Genomic DNA, 21,290 nt, shown 5'->3' with positions numbered 1-21,290 from the left:
TGCTTTGTTAGTCAGCCGACACGCCCGTTTCTTTGTGTGGGATTAATTGTTGTAACCTTTGTATGTATTAGACAAACGTGTTTGTTCATGGTCATGTATTTTGCTGGACTGTTTTCGTCCTGTGGTTGAGGCATTTGTTTTGAGCACCCAGTGTTTCGTGGGGAGGTTCACCGTGTTTGCATTAAATAGCACTATATTGAACTCTCTGTTTCCTGTGCCTGACTTCACACCCAGAGCGTTACAGATTTTTACCTTACCAGCTCGGGGATTCAATCCAGCAACCTTTAGGTTACTGCCCCCAACACTCAAACCAATAGGCCACCTGCCACCCCAGATGTATGCTACATCTGTGTTTCCTAAGCCAATTTGGGAGGATGGCATGATAACAAACAACACACATCCTTCACCTACACCTTGAGGCTACATTGTGATTTGATGTCTCTAGTAGCCAGGTAGACTTACTGAAAAACACGTGGGGGGGGGGGTTCTTCTATCCTTGTGGGGACTTAAAAATCCCCCAGTCCAACAAGGATAGTAAAACAAGGAAAATTCTCCCTCGTGGGGATATTTCCCACGTCCCCATAAGGACAAAGGATATTTTAAGCTTAGGGGTTAGGTTTAGTGCTGGGTTACAATTAAAAGTGGAATTAGGGTTATGGTAAAGGTTTATGTTTAATGTACGGGTTAGGGTTTAAGGAAAATAGGATTTTGAATGGAAATTATAGGTTAACATACACTGAGTATACAAAACAGCTCTTTCCATGACAGACTGACCAGGTGAATCCAGGTGAATGTTATGATCCCTTGTTGATGTACAGTGTATTCGGAAAGTATTCAGACCCCCTGACTTTTTCCACATTTTGTTACAGCCTGATTCTGAAATGGATTAAAGTAAATGTTTTCCTTAAATCTACACACACGACCCCATTATGTCAAAGCAAAAACAGTTTTTAGAAATGCATGCACATTTACAGTATAACAAATAAGAAACAGATACCTTGTTTAAATAAGTATTCAGACCCTTTAAGTGCATCCTTTCCATTGATCATACTTGAAATGTTTCTACAACTTGATTGGAGTCTCCCTGTGGTAAATTAAAATTATTGGACATGATTTGAAAAGGCGCACACACCTGTCTATAAAGATCCAACAGTTGACAGTGCATGTCAGAGCAAAAACCAAGCCATGATGTCAAAGGAATTGTCTGTAGATCTCCGAGACAGGATTGTGTCGAGGCACAGTCTGGGGAAGGGTACCAAAAAATGTCTGCAGCATTGAAGGTCCCCAAAAACACAGTGGCCTCCATGATTCTTAAATGGAAGAAGTTTGGAACCACCAAGACTCTTCCTAGAACTGGCTGCACGGCCAAACTGAGCAATTGGGGGAGAAGTGCCTTTGTCAGGGAGGTGAGCAAGAAGATGTTTTTCAGCGGTAGTGACTGGGAGACTAGTCAGGATCGAGTGAAAGATGAATGGAGCAAAGTACAGAGAGATCCTTGATGAAAACCTGCTCCAGAGTGCTCAGGACCTCAGAATGGAGCGTAGATTCACTTTCCAACAGGTCAACAATCTAAGCACACAGCCATGACAGCGCGGGAGTGGCTTCGGGACAAGCCTCCGAATGTCCTCGAGTGCCCTAGCCCTGACTCGAACCCGATTTGAATCGGTCTTGACAGACCTTAAAATAGCTGTGCAGCGACGCCCCCCATCCAACCTGACAGAGCTGGAGAGGATCTGCAGAGAAGAATGTGAGAAACTCCACAAATACAGGTGTGCCAAGCATATGTCATACCCAAGAAGACTTGAGGCTGTAATCTCTGCCAAAGGTGCTTCAACAAAGCACTGAGTAAAGGGTCTGAAGACTTATGTAAATGTGATACTTCAGTTTTTATTTTTAAAACGTTTGCAAAAATGTCTAACCTGTTTTTGCTCCGTCATTATGGGGTGTTGTGTGGAGATTGATGAGGGGGAAAAAACAATTTAATTGTCAAGGGTCTGAATACTTTCCGAATGCACTATAACTTGTTAAAACCGCTTCAATCGGTGTAGATGAAGGGGAGGAGACAGGTTAAAGAAGTATTTTTAAGCCTTGAGACAATTGAGACAGATTTATGTATGTGCCATTCATAGAGTGAATGGGCAAGACAACATATTTAAGTGCCTTTTTGAATAGGGTATGGTAATAGATGCCAGGCGCATTTATTTGTTACAAGAACTGTAACACTACTGGGTTTGTAACACAGTTTCCCGTGAGTGTCAAGAATGGTCCAACACCCAAAGGACATCCAGCCGACTTGACACAACTCTGGGAAGCATTGGAGTCAACATACCTTCTCCAACCTATCTCCTGATTCTGCCTCCTCAACCCTCCTCTCTTCCCTTTCTGCATCCTTTGACTCTCTATGTCCCCTATCCTCCAGGCCGGCTCGGTCCTCCCCTCCCGCTCCGTGGCTCGATGACTCATTGCGAGCTCACAGAACAGAGCTCCGGGCAGCCGAGCGGAAATGGAGGAAAACTCGCCTCCCTGCGGACCTGGCATCCTTTCACTCCCTCCTCTCTACATTTTTCCTCCTCTGTCTCTGCTGCTAAAGCCACTTTCTACCACTCTAAATTCCAAGCATCTGCCTCTAACCCTAGGAAGCTCTTTGCCACCTTCTCCTCCCTCCTGAATCCTCCTCCCCCTCCCCCCCTCCTCCCTCTCTGCAGATGACTTCGTCAACCATTTTGAAAAGAAGGTCGACGACATCCGATCCTCATTTGCTAAGTCAAACGACACTGCTGGTTCTGCTCACACTGCCCTACCCTGTGCTCTGACCTCTTTCTCCCTCTCTCTCCAGATGAAATCTCGCTTCTTGTGACGGCCGGCCGCCCAACAACCTGCCCGCTTGACCCTATCCCCTCCTCTCTTCTCCAGACCATTTCCGGAGACCTTCTCCCTTACCTCACCTCGCTCATCAACTCATCCCTGACCGCTGGCTACGTCCCTTCCGTCTTCAAGAGAGCGAGAGTTGCACCCCTTCTGAAAAAACCTACACTCGATCCCTCCGATGTCAACAACTACAGACCAGTATCCCTTCTTTCTTTTCTCTCCAAAACTCTTGAACGTGCCGTCCTTGGCCAGCTCTCCCGCTATCTCTCTCAGAATGACCTTCTTGATCCAAATCAGTCAGGTTTCAAGACTAGTCATTCAACTGAGACTGCTCTTCTCTGTATCACGGAGGCGCTCCGCACTGCTAAAGCTAACTCTCTCTCCTCTGCTCTCATCCTTCTAGACCTATCGGCTGCCTTCGATACTGTGAACCATCAGATCCTCCTCTCCACCCTCTCCGAGTTGGGCATCTCCGCGCGGCCCACGCTTGGATTGCGTCCTACCTGACAGGTCGCTCCTACCAGGTGGCGTGGCGAGAATCTGTCTCCTCGCCACGCGCTCTCACCACTGGTGTCCCCCAGGGCTCTGTTCTAGGCCCTCTCCTATTCTCGCTATACACCAAGTCACTTGGCTCTGTCATAACCTCACATGGTCTCTCCTATCATTGCTATGCAGACGACACACAATTAATCTTCTCCTTTCCCCCTTCTGATGACCAGGTGGCGAATCGCATCTCTGCATGTCTGGCAGACATATCAGTGTGGATGACGGATCACCACCTCAAGCTGAACCTCGGCAAGACGGAGCTGCTCTTCCTCCCGGGGAAGGACTGCCCGTTCCATGATCTCGCCATCACGGTTGACAACTCCATTGTGTCCTCCTCCCAGAGCGCTAAGAACCTTGGCGTTATCCTGGACAACACCCTGTCGTTCTCAACCAACATCATGGCGGTGGCCCGTTCCTGTAGGTTCATGCTCTACAACATCCGCAGAGTACGACCCTGCCTCACACAGGAAGCGGCGCAGGTCCTAATCCAGGCACTTGTCATCTCCCGTCTGGATTACTGCAACTCGCTGTTGGCTGGGCTCCCTGCCTGTGCCATTAAACCCCTACAACTCATCCAGAACGCCGCAACCCGTCTGGTGTTCAACCTTCCCAAGTTCTCTCACGTCACCCCGCTCCTCCGCTCTCTCCACTGGCTTCCAGTTGAAGCTCGCATCCGCTACAAGACCATGGTGCTTGCCTACGGAGCTGTGAGGGGAACGGCACCGCAGTACCTCCAGGCTCTGATCAGGCCCTACACCCAAACAAGGGCACTGCGTTCATCCACCTCTGGCGTGCTCGCCTCCCTACCACTGAGGAAGTACAGTTCCCGCTCAGCCCAGTCAAAACTGTTCGCTGCTCTGGCCCCCCAATGGTGGAACAAACTCCCTCACGACGCCAGGACAGCGGAGTCAATCACCACCTTCCGGAGACACCTGAAACCCCACCTCTTCAAGGAATACCTAGGATAGGATAAGTAATCCTTCTCACCCCCCTTAATGATTTAGATGCACTATTGTAAAGTGGCTGTTCCACTGGATGTCAGAAGGTGAATTCACCAATTTGTAAGTCGCTCTGGATAAGAGCGTCTGCTAAATGACTTAAATGTAAATGTAATGTAAATGTAACATGGGCCAGCATCCCTGTGGAACGCTTTCGACACCTTGCAGAGTCCATACTCCTACGGATTGAGGCTGATCTGAGGGCAAAAGGGTGGGGGGGGTACAACTCAATTAGGAAGGTCATCAGGGGCAGAAGAAGGGCTATATTATTGATCAGTAAAATAGCTGAGTGGAGAGGATTCAAGATGTACAGAAAGTATTCACCCTTGTTCAAATTTTCTTCTGTTACAGCCTGAATTTAAAATGGGTTAAATGGAGATATTTTGTCACTGGCCTACACACAATTCCCCATAATGTCAAAGTGGAATAATTTTTTTCTTCTCAATTTTTACAAATGAATAAAAAATGAAAAGCTGAAAATTCTTGCGTCAATACGTATTCAACCCCTTTGTTATGGCAAGCTTAAATAAGATCAGGAATAAAAAATATGCTTACCAGTCACATAATAAGTGGCATAGACATACTCTGTGTGCAATAGTGTTTTTTATTAATGACTACCTCGATTTCCATACCCAACTATAACATTTTCCGTCAAGATAGAACTGCCAAAGGGGGAGGAGTTAGCCTGCAAAGTAATGTCATACTTTCCAGGTCCATACCCAAACAGTTCGAACTACTAATCTTAAAAATTACTCTCTCCAGAAATAAGTCTCACTGTTGCCGCCTGCTACCGACCTCCCTCAGCTCCCAGCTGTGCCCTGGACACAATTTGTGAATTGATCGCCCCTAGCTTCAGAGTTTGTTCTGTTAGGTGACCTAAACTGGGATATGCTTAACACCCCGGCAGTCCTACAATCTAAGCTAGATGCCCTCAATCTCACACAAATCATCAAGGAACCCACCAGATACAACACTAAATCTGTAAACAAGGGCACCCTCATAGACGTCATCCTGACCAACTGGCCCTCCAAATACTTCCTGGTCTTCAACCAGGATCTCAGCGATCACTGCCTCATTGCCTGTATCCGCTACGGAGCCGCAGTCAAACGACCACCCCTCATCACTGTCAAACGCTCCATAAAACACTTCTGTGAGCAGGCCTTTCTAATCGACCTGGCCCGGGTACCCTGGAAGGACATTGACCTCATCCCGTCAGTTGAGGATGCCTGGTCATTCTTTAAAAGTAACTTCCTCACCATTTTAGATAAGCATGCTCCGTTCAAAAAAATGCAGAACTAAGAACAGATATAGCCCTTGGTTCACTCCAGACCTGACTGCCCTCGACCAGCACAAAAACATCCTGTGGCGGACTGCAATAGCATCGAATAGTCCCCGCGATATGCAACTGTTCAGGGAAGTCAGGAACCAATACACGCAGTCAGTCAGGAAAGCTAAGGCCAGCTTCTTCAGGCAGAAATTTGCATCCTGTAGCTCCAACTCCAAAAAGTTCTGGGACACTGAAGTCCATGGAGAACAAGAGCACCTCCTCCCAGCTGCCCACTGCACTGAGGCTAGGTAACACGGTCACCACCGATAAATCCATGATTATCGAAAACTTCAAGCATTTTTCAACGGCTGGCCATGCCTTCCGCCTTGCTACTCCAACCTCGGCCAACAGTTCCGCCCCCCCGCAGCTACTCGCCCTTCTGAAAGAGCTGCAAAACCTGGACCCGTACAAATCAGCTGGGCTTGACAATCTGGACCCTCTATTTCTGAAACTATCCGCCGCCATTGTCGCAACCCCTATTACCAGCCTGTTCAACCTCTCTTTCATATCGTCTGAGATCCCCAAGGATTGGAAAGCTGCCGCAGTCATCCCCCTCTTCAAAGGGGGAGACACCCAGGACTCAAACTGTAACAGACCTATATCCATCCTGCCCTGCCTATCTAAGGTCTTCGAAAGCCAAGTCAACAAACAGGTCACTGACCATCTCGAATCACACCGTACCTTCTCCGCTGTGCAATCTGGTTTCCGAGCCGGTCACGGGTGCACCTCAGCCACGCTCAAGGTACTAAACGATATCATAGCGGCCATCGATAAAAGACAGTACTGTGCAGCCGTCTTCATCGACTTTGCCAAGGCTTTCGACTCAGTCAATCACCATATTCTTATCGGCAGACTCAGTAGCCTTGGTTTTTCTGATGACTGCCTTGCCTGGTTCACCAATTACTTTGCAGACAGAGTGCAGTGTGTCAAATCGGAGGGCATGCTGTCCGGTCCTCTGGCAGTCTCTATGGGGGTGCCACAGGGTTCAATTCTCGGGCCGACTCTTTTCTCTGTATATATCAATGATGTTGCTCTTGCTGCAGGCGATTCCCTGATCCACCTCTACGCAGATGACACCATTCTATATACTTCCGGCCCGTCCTTGGACACTGTGCTATCTAACCTCCAAACAAGCTTCAATGCCATACAACACTCCTTCCGTGGCCTCCAACTGCTCTTAAACGCTAGTAAAACCAAATGCATGCTTTTCAACCGTTCGCTGCCTGCACCCACACGCCTGACTAGTATCACCACCCTGGATGGTTCCGACCTTGAATATGTGGACATCTATAAGTACCTATGTGTCTGGCTTGACTGTAAACTCTCCTTCCAGACTCATATCAAACATCTCCAATCGAAAATCAAATCTAGAGTCGGCTTTCTATTCCGCAACAAAGCCTCCTTCACTCACGCCACCAAACTTACCCTAGTAAAACTGACTATCCTACCGATCCTCGACTTCGGCGACGTCATCTACAAAATAGCTTCCAACACTCTACTCAGCAAACTGGATGCAGTTTATCACAGTGCCATCCTTTTTGTCACTAAAGCACCTTATACCACCCACCACTGTGACTTGTATGCTCTAGTCGGCTGGCCCTCGCTACATATTCGTCGCCAGACCCACTGGTTCCAGGTCATCTACAAGTCCATGCTAGGTAAAAGCTCCGCCTTATCTCAGTTCACTGGTCACGATGGCAACACCCACCCGTAGCACGTGCTCCAGCAGGTGTATCTCACTGATCATCCCTAAAGCCAACACCTCATTTGGCCGCCTTTCGTTCCAGTTCTCTGCTGCCTGTGACTGGAACGAATTGCAAAAATCGCTGAAATTGGAGACTTTTATCTCCCTCACCAACTTCAAACATATGCTACCTGAGCAGCTAACCGATCGCTGCAGCTGTCCATAGTCTTATCGGTAAATAGCCCACCCAATTTTACCTACCTCATCCCCATACTGTTTTTATTTATTTACTTTTCTGTTCTTTTGCACACCAATATCTCTACCTGTACATGACCATCTGATCATTTATCACTCCAGTGTTAATCTGCAAAATTGTAATTATTTGCCTACCTCCTCATGCCCTTTGCACACAATGTATATAGACTCTTTTTTTCTACTGTGTTATTGACTTGTTTATTGTTTACTCCATGTGTAACTCTGTGTTGTCTGTTCACACTGCTATGCTTTATCTTGGCCAGGTCGCAGTTGCAAATGAGAACATGTTCTCAACTAGCCTACCTGGTGAAATAAAGGTGAAATAAAAAAAATAAAAAATAAAATAATAAATCTCTGTACCCCACACATACAATTATCTGTAAGGTCCCTCAGTCGAGCAGTGCAAAACCTGGTTCAGTTTGCTTTCCACCAGACACTGGGAGATGAATTCACATTTCAGCAGGACAATAACCTAAAACACAAGGCCAAATTCACACTGACGGCCAATGAGCAACTCCAGAGTTACAGTTTTTACTTAAATCTACTTGAAAATCTATGGCAAGACCTGAAAATGGTTGTTTAGCAGTGATCAACAACCAATTTGACAGAGCCTGAAGAATTTTGAAAACAATAATGGACAAATATTGCACAATCCAGGTGTGGAAAGCTCTTAGAGACTTACCCAGAAAGACTTACAGCTGCAATCGCTACCAAAGGTGCTTATAGAACGTTTTTTTCAATAAATTGGCAAAAAAAATCTAAAAACATGTTTACACTTTGTCATTATGGGGTATTGTGTGTAGATGGGTGAGAAAAAATAGTTAACCTATTTTGAATTCAGGCTTTAACACAAAATGTGGAATAAGTCAAAATACTTTCTGAAGGTACTGTGGGTATTTGTGGTTGCTGAGCTCTTGTCCGGTCTAATGGCTTGTCTCTTTAGATGCCTGTTTAGAATGCATAGAGTTAACCATCTCTCAGGCAGATTGTGTCTCAAACGGCATCCTATTCCCTATATAGTGCATTCATTTAGGTAAAAGTAGTGCACTTTGTATGGAATATGGCACCATTCGGGCCACACAAGTCTGTCTGACTCTTCCTGTTCTCTGTCCAAATGTAACTGCCTGGAAACAAATGCTGATGGTTTTCACATGAATCCAAAACTCCGGAAGTGTATTACAGGGATGGAGAAGTGGGATTTATGCAGGATTATATGAACTAGGCTACACACTGGAGGGAGGCCATAAATGTCACTCAGTCCTTTAAATACAGGCTGCTGCTGGGTGAAGTAGGATAAAACCTCAAGTATTCTACTATGAATTATAATGCCTGTTCCCACCCCTGCTCATTATAGAAAAGTGGGTACAGGGATGAGGGAAAAATAGAGTGCATGAGAACGTGTGAGGAAAATAAACAGAGAGCACGAGAGAGGGTCCTTACCCTTACAAAATAATAATTGCACGAAATCAGAGCCCAATTTACCTCCAATGCTCTCTGGTGAGCCAACCTGGTCCTGGTCTTACCTGATGGAGGTCGTGTCCCATGGCAGCGGAAGAGGCTCTGACTGCCTGCCACATTTTGTGTTCATAGCCCCGAGGTAGTGGGAGTGCACCCCTGGCTCGGTTGGCTGGAGGTTATATTCCCTGAACACATAGGCCTTCAGAGGAGTGCTCAATAATGCCACCTGGAGGTAGAAGTAGGGTATGACATGACATTTGTTGTTTTTCCATTTGGCCCCATTCAATAAACTGCTGGTGATGTTGGTTATGTAAATGTACATAGCCATGTATTGAATAAGAGTGATATTAATAGAATGTGTTGCTATAGCCAAGTCATCCACATAGCAGATATAGGAGGGGCGACACATATACATGATTTAGCAATAATATGACAATGACAAGTCCCCTTGTGGGGATCTACAAATCGCTCAAAGTCCTCACAAGGATAGTAAAACAAGGCAAATTCTCCCTCGTGGGGACATTTCCCATGTCCCTCTGAGGACAAAGGCTATTTTAAGCTTAGGGGTTTAGGTTCAGGGTTAGGGTTACAATTAGGGTAAGGGGAACAGGTTAGTGGTTAGGTTTAGGGTTAGGAGCGCTGGAAGATTTAGGTATAGGCGACATGGGCATCTTGTTTGGGGCAGGATGGGGGCGCCCGCACAAAAAAGTTTTTGTAGCGGTGACATTTGTGTGATCGGTTTTCTATCGCTCATTTGCACGTCACGTCAATGATATCATGTCACCGTGTGTGACTGTGGGTCAATTAACCTTGTCGGGGTGGACTCCCCGATTCTAGTTTGTGAGCTAGGCAGGCTACTACCTGGGAAGGTCTTCCACACAGAAGTACAAGATGGGGAGGGGGGCGGGGTTAGGTCTCCCGACTGGAAGCCTGAGGGAGGGGGAGCGGTGGAATCTATCAAATGGTGCACCTCTATCTTTGTACGTTACTAATGCAAATATTTATAAATCAGTCACACTACGAAATGCTACCAAATAAACCACAATTCATTCATGATACTGTGAATATATAGTTTCACGGACATATTGTTGCATTTTTTGCTGGTTTGTGCAAAAAAAAACTGTCTATACACCACCAAGGTGAATTGGTTTAGTCTTGACTCTTGGTTGAAAGCAGAGGGAGCACCCCCCCTATCCACACCAACGGGACAGTAGTGGAGAGGGTAGAAAGGGTTAAGTTTCTCGGTGTACACATCATGGACAAACTGAAATGGTCCACCCACACAGACAGAGTGGTGAAGAAGGCGCAACCTCAGGAGGCTGAAGAAATTTGGCTTGTCATCTAAAACACTCAAACTTTTACAGATGCACAATCGAGAGCATCCTGTCGGGCTGTATCACCGCCTGGTACGGCAACTGCTCCGCCCATAACAGTAAGGCTCTCCAGAGGGTGGTGAGGTCTGCACAACGCATCACCGGTGGCAAAATACCTGCCACTAGGACACCTACACCACCTGATGTCACAGGAAGGCCAAAAAGATCATCAAGGACAACAACCAGCTTCTATCTCAAGGCCATCAGACTGTTAAACAGCCATCACTAACATTGAGTGGCTGCTGCCAACATACTAAGTCAACTCCAGCCACTTTAATAATGGAAAATTAATGTCATAAATGTATCACTAGCCATTTTAAACAATGCCACTTCATATCATGTTTACATACCCTACATTACTCATCTCATATGTATATACTGTACTCTATACCATCTACTGCATCTTGCCATCTTTAATGTATCACTAGCCACTTTAAACAATGCCACTTCATATCATGTTTACATACCCTACATTACTCATCTCATATGTAAATACTATACTCTATACCATCCACTGCATCTTGCCTATGCCATTCTGTACCATCACTCATTCATATATTTTTTAATGTACATATTCTTATTCATTCCTTTGCACTTATGTGTATAAGGTAGTTGTTGTGAAATTGTTAGGTTAGATTACACGTTGGATATTACTGCATTGTCGGAACTAGAAGCACAAGCATTTCGCTGCACTCGCATTAACATCTGCTAACCATGTGTATGTGACAAATAACATTTGATTTGACAGTGTTGGTGGATGGGTAATGTACTGATGCTCGAGTGCCAAATCAACACATTTCTTTTCATTTGTCTTTGTTACTTCTTGTTGATATTTATGAGTCCTATTTTTTTGTATATATTTTTTATATTTATAAAGTTTTAAAATGTTCAGATTTTTTATGTGTTGTTCCAAATGTCAGAATGAAAATCGCAGTTAGTGCAGAATGGTGCAGAATGGGGGGGGGGGGGGGGGGTTGCCCAGGGAGCCATACAAGCTACAACGCCACTGGAAGTTAGGAGTTAGGTTAGGGAAAATAGGATTTTGAAAGGAAATCAATTTTCGGTCCCCATGAGGATAGAAGAACGAAACGTGTGTGTGTGTGTGTGTGTGCGTGCCAGCCAGCCACCGGCCAGAAGCTTTCTGAGTGACCTCATTATTAAAAGGGGCAATGCAGTTAAATACATGATTTTTCTGTTTTCATTATGATATTTCCACACTATGAGGTGGAATAACGGTCTGAAATTGTACAATTATGACAATTCCCTTTTTGTGAAAGACCTGTTCAGGTGAACCACATCATGATGTCACAATGTGATCTGATTATAATAGACCATCAGCCATTTAAAGATGTGTATGTAAATATTTTCACATTTGTTTCCTATTGCTCACACGATCAGACTGAGCATTTCAAAGGCCAAAGGAAGTTCAGGGTGATAAATTATTAAACATACAGGTTGAAGTTATTTTCATTAAATAAACATCAAATATATTGACACATACAGTGATGATTGAAAAAGAAAATTCAAAAACTGCATGGGGCCTTTAAAGGCCCAGTGCAGTCAAAAATGTGATTTTTCTATGTTTTATATATATATATATATATTTCCACACTATGAGTTTGGAATAATACTGTTCAATTTTGAAAATTAAGATAATGTGAAAATGAACGACTCTGTACAGGTATCCCCTGTATATAGCCTCGCTATTGTTTTTTACTGCTGCTCTTTTGCTCTTTAATTAATTTGTAAAAAAAAAAATAAAATGTAGGTACTTTTTCTTAAAACTGCGTTGTTGGTTATGGGCTTGTGAGTAAACATTTCACTGTAAGGTCTACACCTGTTGTATTCGGCGCATGTGACAAGTACAATTTCATTTGATTTGATTGACAATGCCCTTTATGCGTAAGAGCTGTTTGAAGACTGCTTGAAATCTCCGGCTGTTTTGGTAGGATGGAGTTTAGGCCTTCCGTGGTGTTATCACCATGCGGAGAATTAGTTAAACCAAGAGTGTTTTCACATATAATCCTCTTTAAAAGAACCGATCTCAGGCCTCTTTAAAGTGAACTCTGGGGTAAAAAAAAAAAGTGAAATAACTCGGTTACTGTACCTTTGTATTCTCAATGCACCCTTCCCTTAATGAGGACTCAACTCTTTTATCACTTCACTTGACCTATTCTGTGATCCGAGTCCTCTTTGAATTCACATTAATATGTTTAGAAAGGAAACCATTTTTTTTTTTCACTCAATGCACTCTGGGTCTTTACAATGTGCTGGACAAGCCATTCCATCAGAATGTGTTATCAGACAGCTAGATACACCTACTTATATTTTGGGAGGCAATAGATTGCATTTAGTTCAAATACAAGACAATAATTGTAATCCGAGGATACTGTTAACATGCAAAAATGATTGCTATCTAAATAGCAGAAGAATAACTGCAGATTACATAATGTTATACTTAAAACATTGTACACTCAATGTAGGCTACTGCCCCTTTAACAGCTAAAATAGATTTTGTTGTGATTCTCACCAAATATGTTGTCTTTTCACACTATTCAAACCCCACAATCGACTCAACAGCTTGAGAAGCTCTCTTAGCCTACAGATCACATATTGAAAACAAATCATTTGAACTAAAAACCACACCATATTCTGGAATTTCTAAGCATCCTTGACAATCGTTAATCAACATCCAAAAACGGCACACCTTTTTTGCATTAACCTGTACATCATCATCTTCTCTCTCTTTTGGCACCAATGTGAGGGCTTATGTCAGGGGAAACAACGTTTGAAGTAATCTAGGTGTGGAGCGGGAATAATGACAAGGGAACCTGGGGAGCTTCATGTCCACATTGTCCTATTAAAGGGAACCCAAACTTAGACCCCCTCTCGAACCAAAACCAAACTCAGACCCCCTCACGAGATGGCTCTAAGTTCAGTTAGTTTCGGGCCTCTTTTGAGGGGTTTGAGTTCCTGCACTGAGTTCACAAACATTTTGCTGAAAGGGACTACGTGTAAAAACACTGAGAAAGGGAGTTCCAAATCTCTCTGCCAATAAAATCACATTTTCAGTTTCCCCCTCACTGCTCAGACCACTCCCAGGCAGTCCTAGCAAAAATATTGCTTGAGAAATTGCCCTTCGACTAAAAATCTATTTTTGTTTATATTTGACCATAATTGAAAACAATCACAGTTAGGTACTCAATTGTTACCCAGAAACGATTTGATATTGAAATAAAAAATGACTACTAGGACCTTTTTAAGGGATCGTGAGGGCCTTCCTTCCTCACTGTCCACCTTGTCATCCATGAGAGGGTGTGTGTGTGTGTGATCATCAGCGCCACACTCCAGACAGTGTAATGAGTCATGCCATGTGACAAAGCTTAACTTTGGGCATTTGGAGTTTCTTGATGTTTCCACCATCAGAGCCCATTTTCTCTCTGTGGGAGAGAAGGAAAAAGGAGTTTTGTTACTAGAAGGCTGTGTCGGAAAATGTTACTTAGTCTTCAAATCCTTGCTTCCTCTGTCCTCGTGTCATCCATACCCGAGGAAGGGACCTTTTGATAATCTCCTCCAATACACTTTGAGACAAAATTAGCATGCTGTGCTGTTCTGAATCTATGAAGCTATTCTATTCCAGACTCACTTGAGGATTTGCTCCAAGGTCTGCGAGTCGCAGAAGAAATGGCTCCAGCCCATCTTGATGGTGCCAACGATGACGTTCTGCTTGAAGGCGTCAGAACCCAGCTCCTGTAGAGCTCCTCACAATCATTTAGAGGGATCTGGAACACACCCAGCATGAAGCCCGGGATGGCACCTGAGCAGGAGGAGAAGGATATTCAGCCGAAGGAAGTATATTTAACCAATGCTTCTTTGTTAGGCTATTAAGACCAACAGGTTTTTAGAGGAGAAACATACGTAAACACACACCCTTGTAAATATACACTATAAGCACTACAGCCTCCCTTGACACTCCCTCCACAAGGAATCCAAGATGCTATCGAATAATGGAACCACAATGTAAATCTCATTCTTCGAGTCCCCCGTGGACCAGCTTGGGTCAAATACTATTTGATATCATTGCAAATACTTGATCTGTAATTCATTGTGCTTGCCTGGCTTAATTGTCCAATAGAATAGTCCCAAAAATGGATAACCTTGCACATTTGTCACTCCAGGCAGGCTAGAGCAAATGCTCAAAATAAATGTGAAAGATTTCAAATAGTATTTGAAGTGAACCCAGGTCTGAGGCTTAGAGAAGAGAGCGGCTGGATGGGAGACTAATTGCCGGCAGGATAATCCGTTATGGGCATCATTACTCAGGGATGATCCATCCACAGCCATTGACTGGGATTAAAATGGCCACTAATGAATCAACCACGGTGAGAGGCACAGGCAGATCACTGCTAGCTTCCTCCAGCACCAGCATCACCTGACCACATGGAATATACAGTGCATTTGTTGTTGTCACGATCGTTGAGAGAAGGATTGGACCAAGTTGCAGCGTGGTTGGCGTACATTTGACTTTTATTTAAATGACACCGAAAAAACATCAAAATACAAAAACGAATGTAAAGCTCCATGCAGTGCAGAAAGCAACTACACACAAACAAGATCCCACAAAACTAAAGGTGGAAAAAAAGGCTGCCTAAGTATGATCCCCAATCAGAGACAACGATAGACAGCTGCCCCTCCATCCACAGGTGCGGACTCCGGCCGCAAAACCTGACTCCATGGGGGAGGGTCCCGGTGGGCATCTAGCCTCGGTGGCGGCTCCGGATCGCTGATCCCTCTGCTTCCGTGGAACCGGACCATTCCCGGACTGGGAACTGTCGCCGGAAGCTCTGGACTGGGAACTGTCGCCGGAAGCTTGATGCGTGGGGCCGGTACAGGTGGCACCGGGCTGGTGACACGCACCTCAGGGCAAGTGCGGGGAGGAGGCACAGGACGTACTGAACTGAGGAGGCGCACTGGAGGCCTGATGCGTGGGACCGGCACAGATTGCACCGGACTGGTGACACGCTCCTCCAAACGCCAACGTTGCTACATACAGTACTCCTCGCCAACTCCATTCTCCGGTATCCCTCCTCGCACTGTTCTATTGAATCCCAGACGGGCACTGGCACTCTCCCTGGGTGGCTGACTACCTCTCTACCTCCTCCCAGGTTGTCTCTGGTTCACACCTTGGCACTGCCGACCACCCCGTGCACCACCCCGTGTGCCCCCCCCAAAAGAAATTGGGCTATCCTTGTGGCCGCGAACCCCGGTGTCGTTGCTGTTGTTCCTTCACTGCCTCCGCCTGCTTCCATGGCAGGCTTCTGCCTCCTGCCATGATTTGGTCCCACGTCCAGGATGTCTTCCACTCCTCCTGGGCACGCTGCTTGGTCCGTGGGTGGTGGGATCTTCTGTCACAATCGTTTCGAGATGGATTGGACCAAGGTGCAGCGTGGTAGGCGTACATTTGACTTTTATTTAAAGGCTCTCTAAGGTCAGGGCGTGACAGTTGTGTTACAGCCTGAATTTTAAATGGATTACAATTAGATTTTTTTGTCTCTGGCCTACACAACATTTAGAAATGTTAACAAATTAATTACAAATGAAAAGCTGAGTCAATAAGTCAATAAGCATTCAACACTTTTGTTATGGCAAGCCTAAATAAGTTCAGGACTAAAAATGTGCGTAACAAGTCACAGAAAAAGTTGTATGACTCACTCTGTATGCAATAATAGTGTTTAACATGATTTATGAATGACTACCTCATCTCTGTACCTCACACAAACAATTATTTGTAAGGTCCCTCAGTTGAGCAGTGAATTTCAAACACAGATTCAACCACAAAGACCTGGGAGGTTTTCTAATGCCTCACGAAGAAGGGCACCTATTGGTAGGTAGCAGACATTGAATATCCCTTTCAGCAGGGTGAAGTTATTAATTACACCTTAGATGGTGTATTCATTTTTTCCTGAATACAAAGTGTTATGTTTGGGGCAAATCCAATACAACACATTACTGAGCACCACTCTCTATATTTTCAAGCATAGTGGTGGCTGCATAATTTGTATGGGTGTCCTTGTAATTGTTAAGGACTGGGAAGTTTTTCAGGATAAAAACATAAATAGAATTGAGCTAAGCACAGGTGAAAACATGGTTCAGTCAGCTTTCCAACAGACACTGGGAGACAAATGCACCTTTCAGCAGGACAATAACCTAAAAAACAAGGCAAATCTTAACTGGAGTTGCTTACCAGGACGACATTGAATGTTCCCGAGTGGCCTAGTTACAGTTTTGACTGAAATCATCTTAGAAATCTATGGCAAGACTTGAAAATGGCTGTCTAGCAATGATCAGTAACCAACTTGACAGAACTTGAAGAATTTTAAAAAGAAAATAGTGCAAATATTGTACAATCCTGGTGTGCAAAGCTTATAAAGACCCAGAAAGAGTCACAGCTGTAAATCGCTGCCAAAGGTGATTCTAATATGTATTAACTTGACTTATGTAAATGAGATATTACTGTATTTAATGTTCAATACATTTGCAAAAATGTCTATGAACATATTCCCACTCTGTTATTATGGGTTATTGTGTGTAGATAGGCGAGACTATTTTTTTGTGTATCCATTTGGAACTCAGGCTGTAACACGACAAAATGTGAAATAAGTCAAGGGGTATGAAAACTTTCTGAAGGCACCGTATATGACACGCCTCCATCATCTTGCCCTGAGACAAAATGTTACTCTGATTCTCCAGTAGCCTTTCCTCCGTTTCTCACCAGTTGTCAGACCCCTACTGCTACCTGCTCTAAAATACCAATACCTACTCCCAGCAGCTCCTTCCTAATCCAACACACAACCCAATTCCAAAACCAGCTGGAATTCCCCAAATCTGTTTCTGCCTTCCTGCGCCACTCCCTCTGGGGCCCAATCCATTCTTTGGGAGAGGAGAGAGAGGATGCCCCTGGGTTGGCGGCCGCTGCTGCCAGCCACCATCCCAGGAAAGAGACCCTTGTCGCGAAGCTGGCATGGCAGGGTGTACCCAGACCAGCGTGACCAAAGTGGGCAGACGACAGCAGATGTGGTGGTCCAGATGTGTCTGTCCTTAATGTTAATGTGTGCACTTCACTTAGCCTATCTGGTGGAAGGGGATTACCCTGTCCATTGACTGCAGCACACACTTGCCAGCTGTCTCTCACACACACACACACACACACACAGGCTGGCCATCTGAGCGCTAAGGGCTAGACTGGCTACTTTCAACTGGAGAGGTTTAAGGAAATGGATATGAAAGAGGGGAACAGGGGCAGTGGGGCAGGCAGACAGAGAGAGAGAGCATGTCTGGGTCAGATGTGGAAGTTCTGCAGTAGCTTCTTTGCGAGTCGCTGGTGGAGAAAGCATTAGTTCTCTTTCGACTGTGATAAAGAGACATGGTCAGGATATTGAGGAGAGAAGAGAGGCAGGGAGTTATGGTAAACAGCACCACAATGTGGTGGTTTAGCCAAGATCCTATAATATTAGACAGTCTAGACCGACAGACAAAACACAACATGATAGCCTACAGTCTGCATGTCGTTGCATTTGTAGGGATTTCCTTTTCTCTGGAATCTCTGGCTTTTACTTAAACTCTAGTATAAACTTGAGACCATTGTAATCAAGTCTCAAATAAGAAAAGAGATCTGTTGAATTGAGAGCATGCCCAAAACAGTACGAAAGGAAAGGATAAATAGACCAAAGATTTGACATCCATTTGCCCTACAGGCCCCATAATGTTCCATTATAACCTGTGGCCTGGCGTGCAATGCAGAGTACAGATTAGAGAGCAGGGCTAAGGGCCAAGGCCAGTACAGGAACCAGTGGTAGAAAAAGTACCCAATTGTTATTAAAAGTAAAGATACCTGTAACGGCTGTTGTCGGGAGAAGGAGAAGACCAAGGTGCAGCGTGGTAAGTATTCATAATACCTTTTAATAAATACGAATACTGGGAGAGAAAAACAACAACCGAACAGTTCTGCAAGGTGCAATACACAAAACAGAAAACATCTACCCACAAAACCCATGTGGGCAAGAGCTACCTAAGTATGGTTCTCAGAGACAACGACAGACAGCTATCCCTGATTGAGAACCATACCCGGCCAAAAACAAAGAAATACAAAAACATAGAAAAAAAGAACATAGAATGCCCACCCTAGTCACACCCTGGCCTAACCAAAATAGAGAATAAAAAGCCTCTATGGCCAGGGAGTGACAATACCTTAATAGAAAATGACTCAAGTAAAAGTCACCCAGTCAAATACAACTTTTTAAAGGTCTAAAAGTATTTGGTTTTAATTATACTTAAGTATCAAAAGTAAAATCATTGCAAATTGCACCATTTTCTAGTTGTTTTTATTTATGGATAGCCAGGGGCACACTCAGACATAATTTACAAATGAAGCGTGTGCTTAGTGAGTCCGCCAGATCAGAAGCATTAGGGATGACCAGGGATGTTCTCTTGATAAGTGCTTGAATTTGTCACATTGGCATGAACGATTCGGGAGACAGGCGCTGGAATGTGTAATAGTTATTTTTTTATTAAGCCTAAATTACAGCGTGCCGTGTAAAGGCACAGGGATGAAGACCAAACAAACACGTAACAAAACACAGGGTAGAAACCCAAACAAAAGAGCGAGGAGTACCTCGAATAAATAACACAAGCTCACAATGATTAACACACGGGACGAGACCGATAATCAACTGCGCAATCCACAACGGCATAAAAGCCATAACACACAGCACAGGTACTCACACGCTCCAACGGACGTTGTAACAATAATCAACAGCCCAATGGAAACCAAAGGGAACACTTATACAAGTACTAATCAGTGGGAATAGGGGACAGGTGTGCATAATGAAAAGTTCTGGAGGGATCCGTGACAGAATTCCACCATTTTCCTGTCCTTCCAAGCATTCAAAATGTAAGTACTTTTAGGTGTAAGGGATAATGTATGCAGTAAAAAGTACATGATTTTCTTTAGGAATGTAGTGAAGTAATAATATAAATAGTAAAGTACAGATACAAAAAAAAAAGACTTAACTAGTACTTTAAAGTATTTTTACATCACTGCCAGGAACTGGGTCACCCATGGGTGTGGAATGGGTTCAGCCAAGTACTGTAGTGACTGGGAGGAGCGGCTCTGTTTAGGTTAATCCACCCTCCCTTACTGCAGGCCAAGCTGCCCTCACAAACAGGCATGTGGGTCTTTCTATAAATAAAGAGGCCAACGTGTGACATAAGGGTCACATTTTCAAAATGGTTTGATACACATTTAAAATATGATTTTCTTGCAGATTCACACATGTGATTGCAGGAATAAAAGTATAGGTAGGCACAAAGAGACCATAACTCCACCTAGCAACACCACAACATCTACTGCACGTTATTGAAAATGTCACAAGAAGCATAGACACTGCATGTTGCTTTGTCATGGTTAGTTGCCAGGTCTTTTTGTGCTTTTCTATCATTTACAGCCATGCTAAACGTTACTAAATAATGAAAAAGATAAGCAACAGCATTTCTAGATATGTTAATAGTTCATTTAATAATATAACACAATTGTAACGGAATTCCTCTTCTTCAAAGGAGTAGCAAGGATCAGACCAATGTGCAGCGTGGTAAGTGTCCATAATGATATATTTATTAAAATCAACAGAGCACTGAACAAAATAACAAAAGTACAAACAACCGAAACAGTCCCATATGGTGAAAACACTAACAGGACACAACCACCCACAAAACACAATAGAAAACAGGCTACCTAAATATGGCTCGCAATCAGAGACAACGACTGACACCTGCCTCTGAGAACCACACTAGGCCAAACACATAGAAATATAACAGAACAAAACATAGAAAAACAGAATGCACACCCCAACTCACACCCTGACCAACTAAAATAAAGACATAAAAAAGGAACTAAGGTCAGAACGTGACAGTACCCCCCGCTCCCAAAGGCGCGGACTCCGGCCGCACATCCTGAACCTATAGGGGAGGGTCTGGGTGGGCATTTACCGCGGTGGCGGCTCTGGAGCGGAACGTGGACCCCACCATAGTCTCGGCCCACTTATGTGGCACCTTAGGAGTGGCAACCCTCGCCACCGACCCCGGATTGGGGACCCTAGCAACGGGTCCCGAATGGACAGGAGATTCCGGCAGCTCCGGACGGACGGGAGACTCCCGGCAGCTCCGGACGGACGGGAGACTCCCGGCAGCTCCGGAGTGAAGGGCGACTCCGGCAGCTCCGGGGAAGGGCGACTCCGGCAGCTCCGGAGTGAAGGGCGACTCCGGCAGCTCCGGAGTGAAGGGCGACTCCGGCAGCTCCGGAGTGAAGGGCGACTCCGGCAGCTCCGGAGTCCCGCAGCTCCGGCAGCTCCGGAGTGAAGGCGACTCCGGCAGCTCAGGACGGACGGGCGACTCCGGCAGCTCAGGACGGACGGGAGACTCCGGCAGCTCCGGACGGACGGGAGATTCCGGCAGCTCCGGACGGACGGGAGACTCCCGGCAGCTCCGGACGGACGGGAGACTCCCGGCGCCTCGGAGTGAAGGGAGACTCCCGCCGCTCCGGAGTGAAGGGCGACTCCGGCAGCTCCGGAGTGAAGGGCGACTCCGGCAGCTCCGGAGTGAAGGGCGACTCCCGCCGCTCCGGAGTGAAGGGCGACTCCGGCAGCTCCGGAGTGAAGGGCGACTCCGGCAGCTCCGGAGTGAAGGGCGACTCCGGCAGCTCCGGAGTGAAGGGCGACTCCGGCAGC

General features: G+C 45.3%; 1 protein-coding gene across 2 annotated transcripts in view; it reads right to left on the bottom strand.

Moving 5' to 3' along the window:
- The window catches only part of LOC135525225 (calcium-independent phospholipase A2-gamma-like), a 55,028-nt gene that overhangs the window by 9,585 nt on the left and 24,153 nt on the right, over positions 1–21,290 (bottom strand). For both annotated transcript variants that reach the window (XM_064952950.1, XM_064952951.1), the window contains exons 3-5: positions 14,156–14,326; positions 13,765–13,949; positions 9,202–9,362 (exon numbers count right to left, since the gene is read on the bottom strand). In XM_064952950.1, the coding sequence (XP_064809022.1) occupies positions 9,202–9,362; positions 13,765–13,949; positions 14,156–14,326 (517 nt within the window). The remainder of the gene's footprint in view (positions 1–9,201; positions 9,363–13,764; positions 13,950–14,155; positions 14,327–21,290) is intronic.

Source organism: Oncorhynchus masou, chromosome 31 (assembly GCF_036934945.1).
Source record: "Oncorhynchus masou masou isolate Uvic2021 chromosome 31, UVic_Omas_1.1, whole genome shotgun sequence".
Lineage (NCBI taxonomy): Eukaryota > Metazoa > Chordata > Actinopteri > Salmoniformes > Salmonidae > Oncorhynchus > Oncorhynchus masou.
Note: the sequence above shows the minus strand (reverse complement) of the source record. Positions and strands in the feature narration are given on the sequence as shown.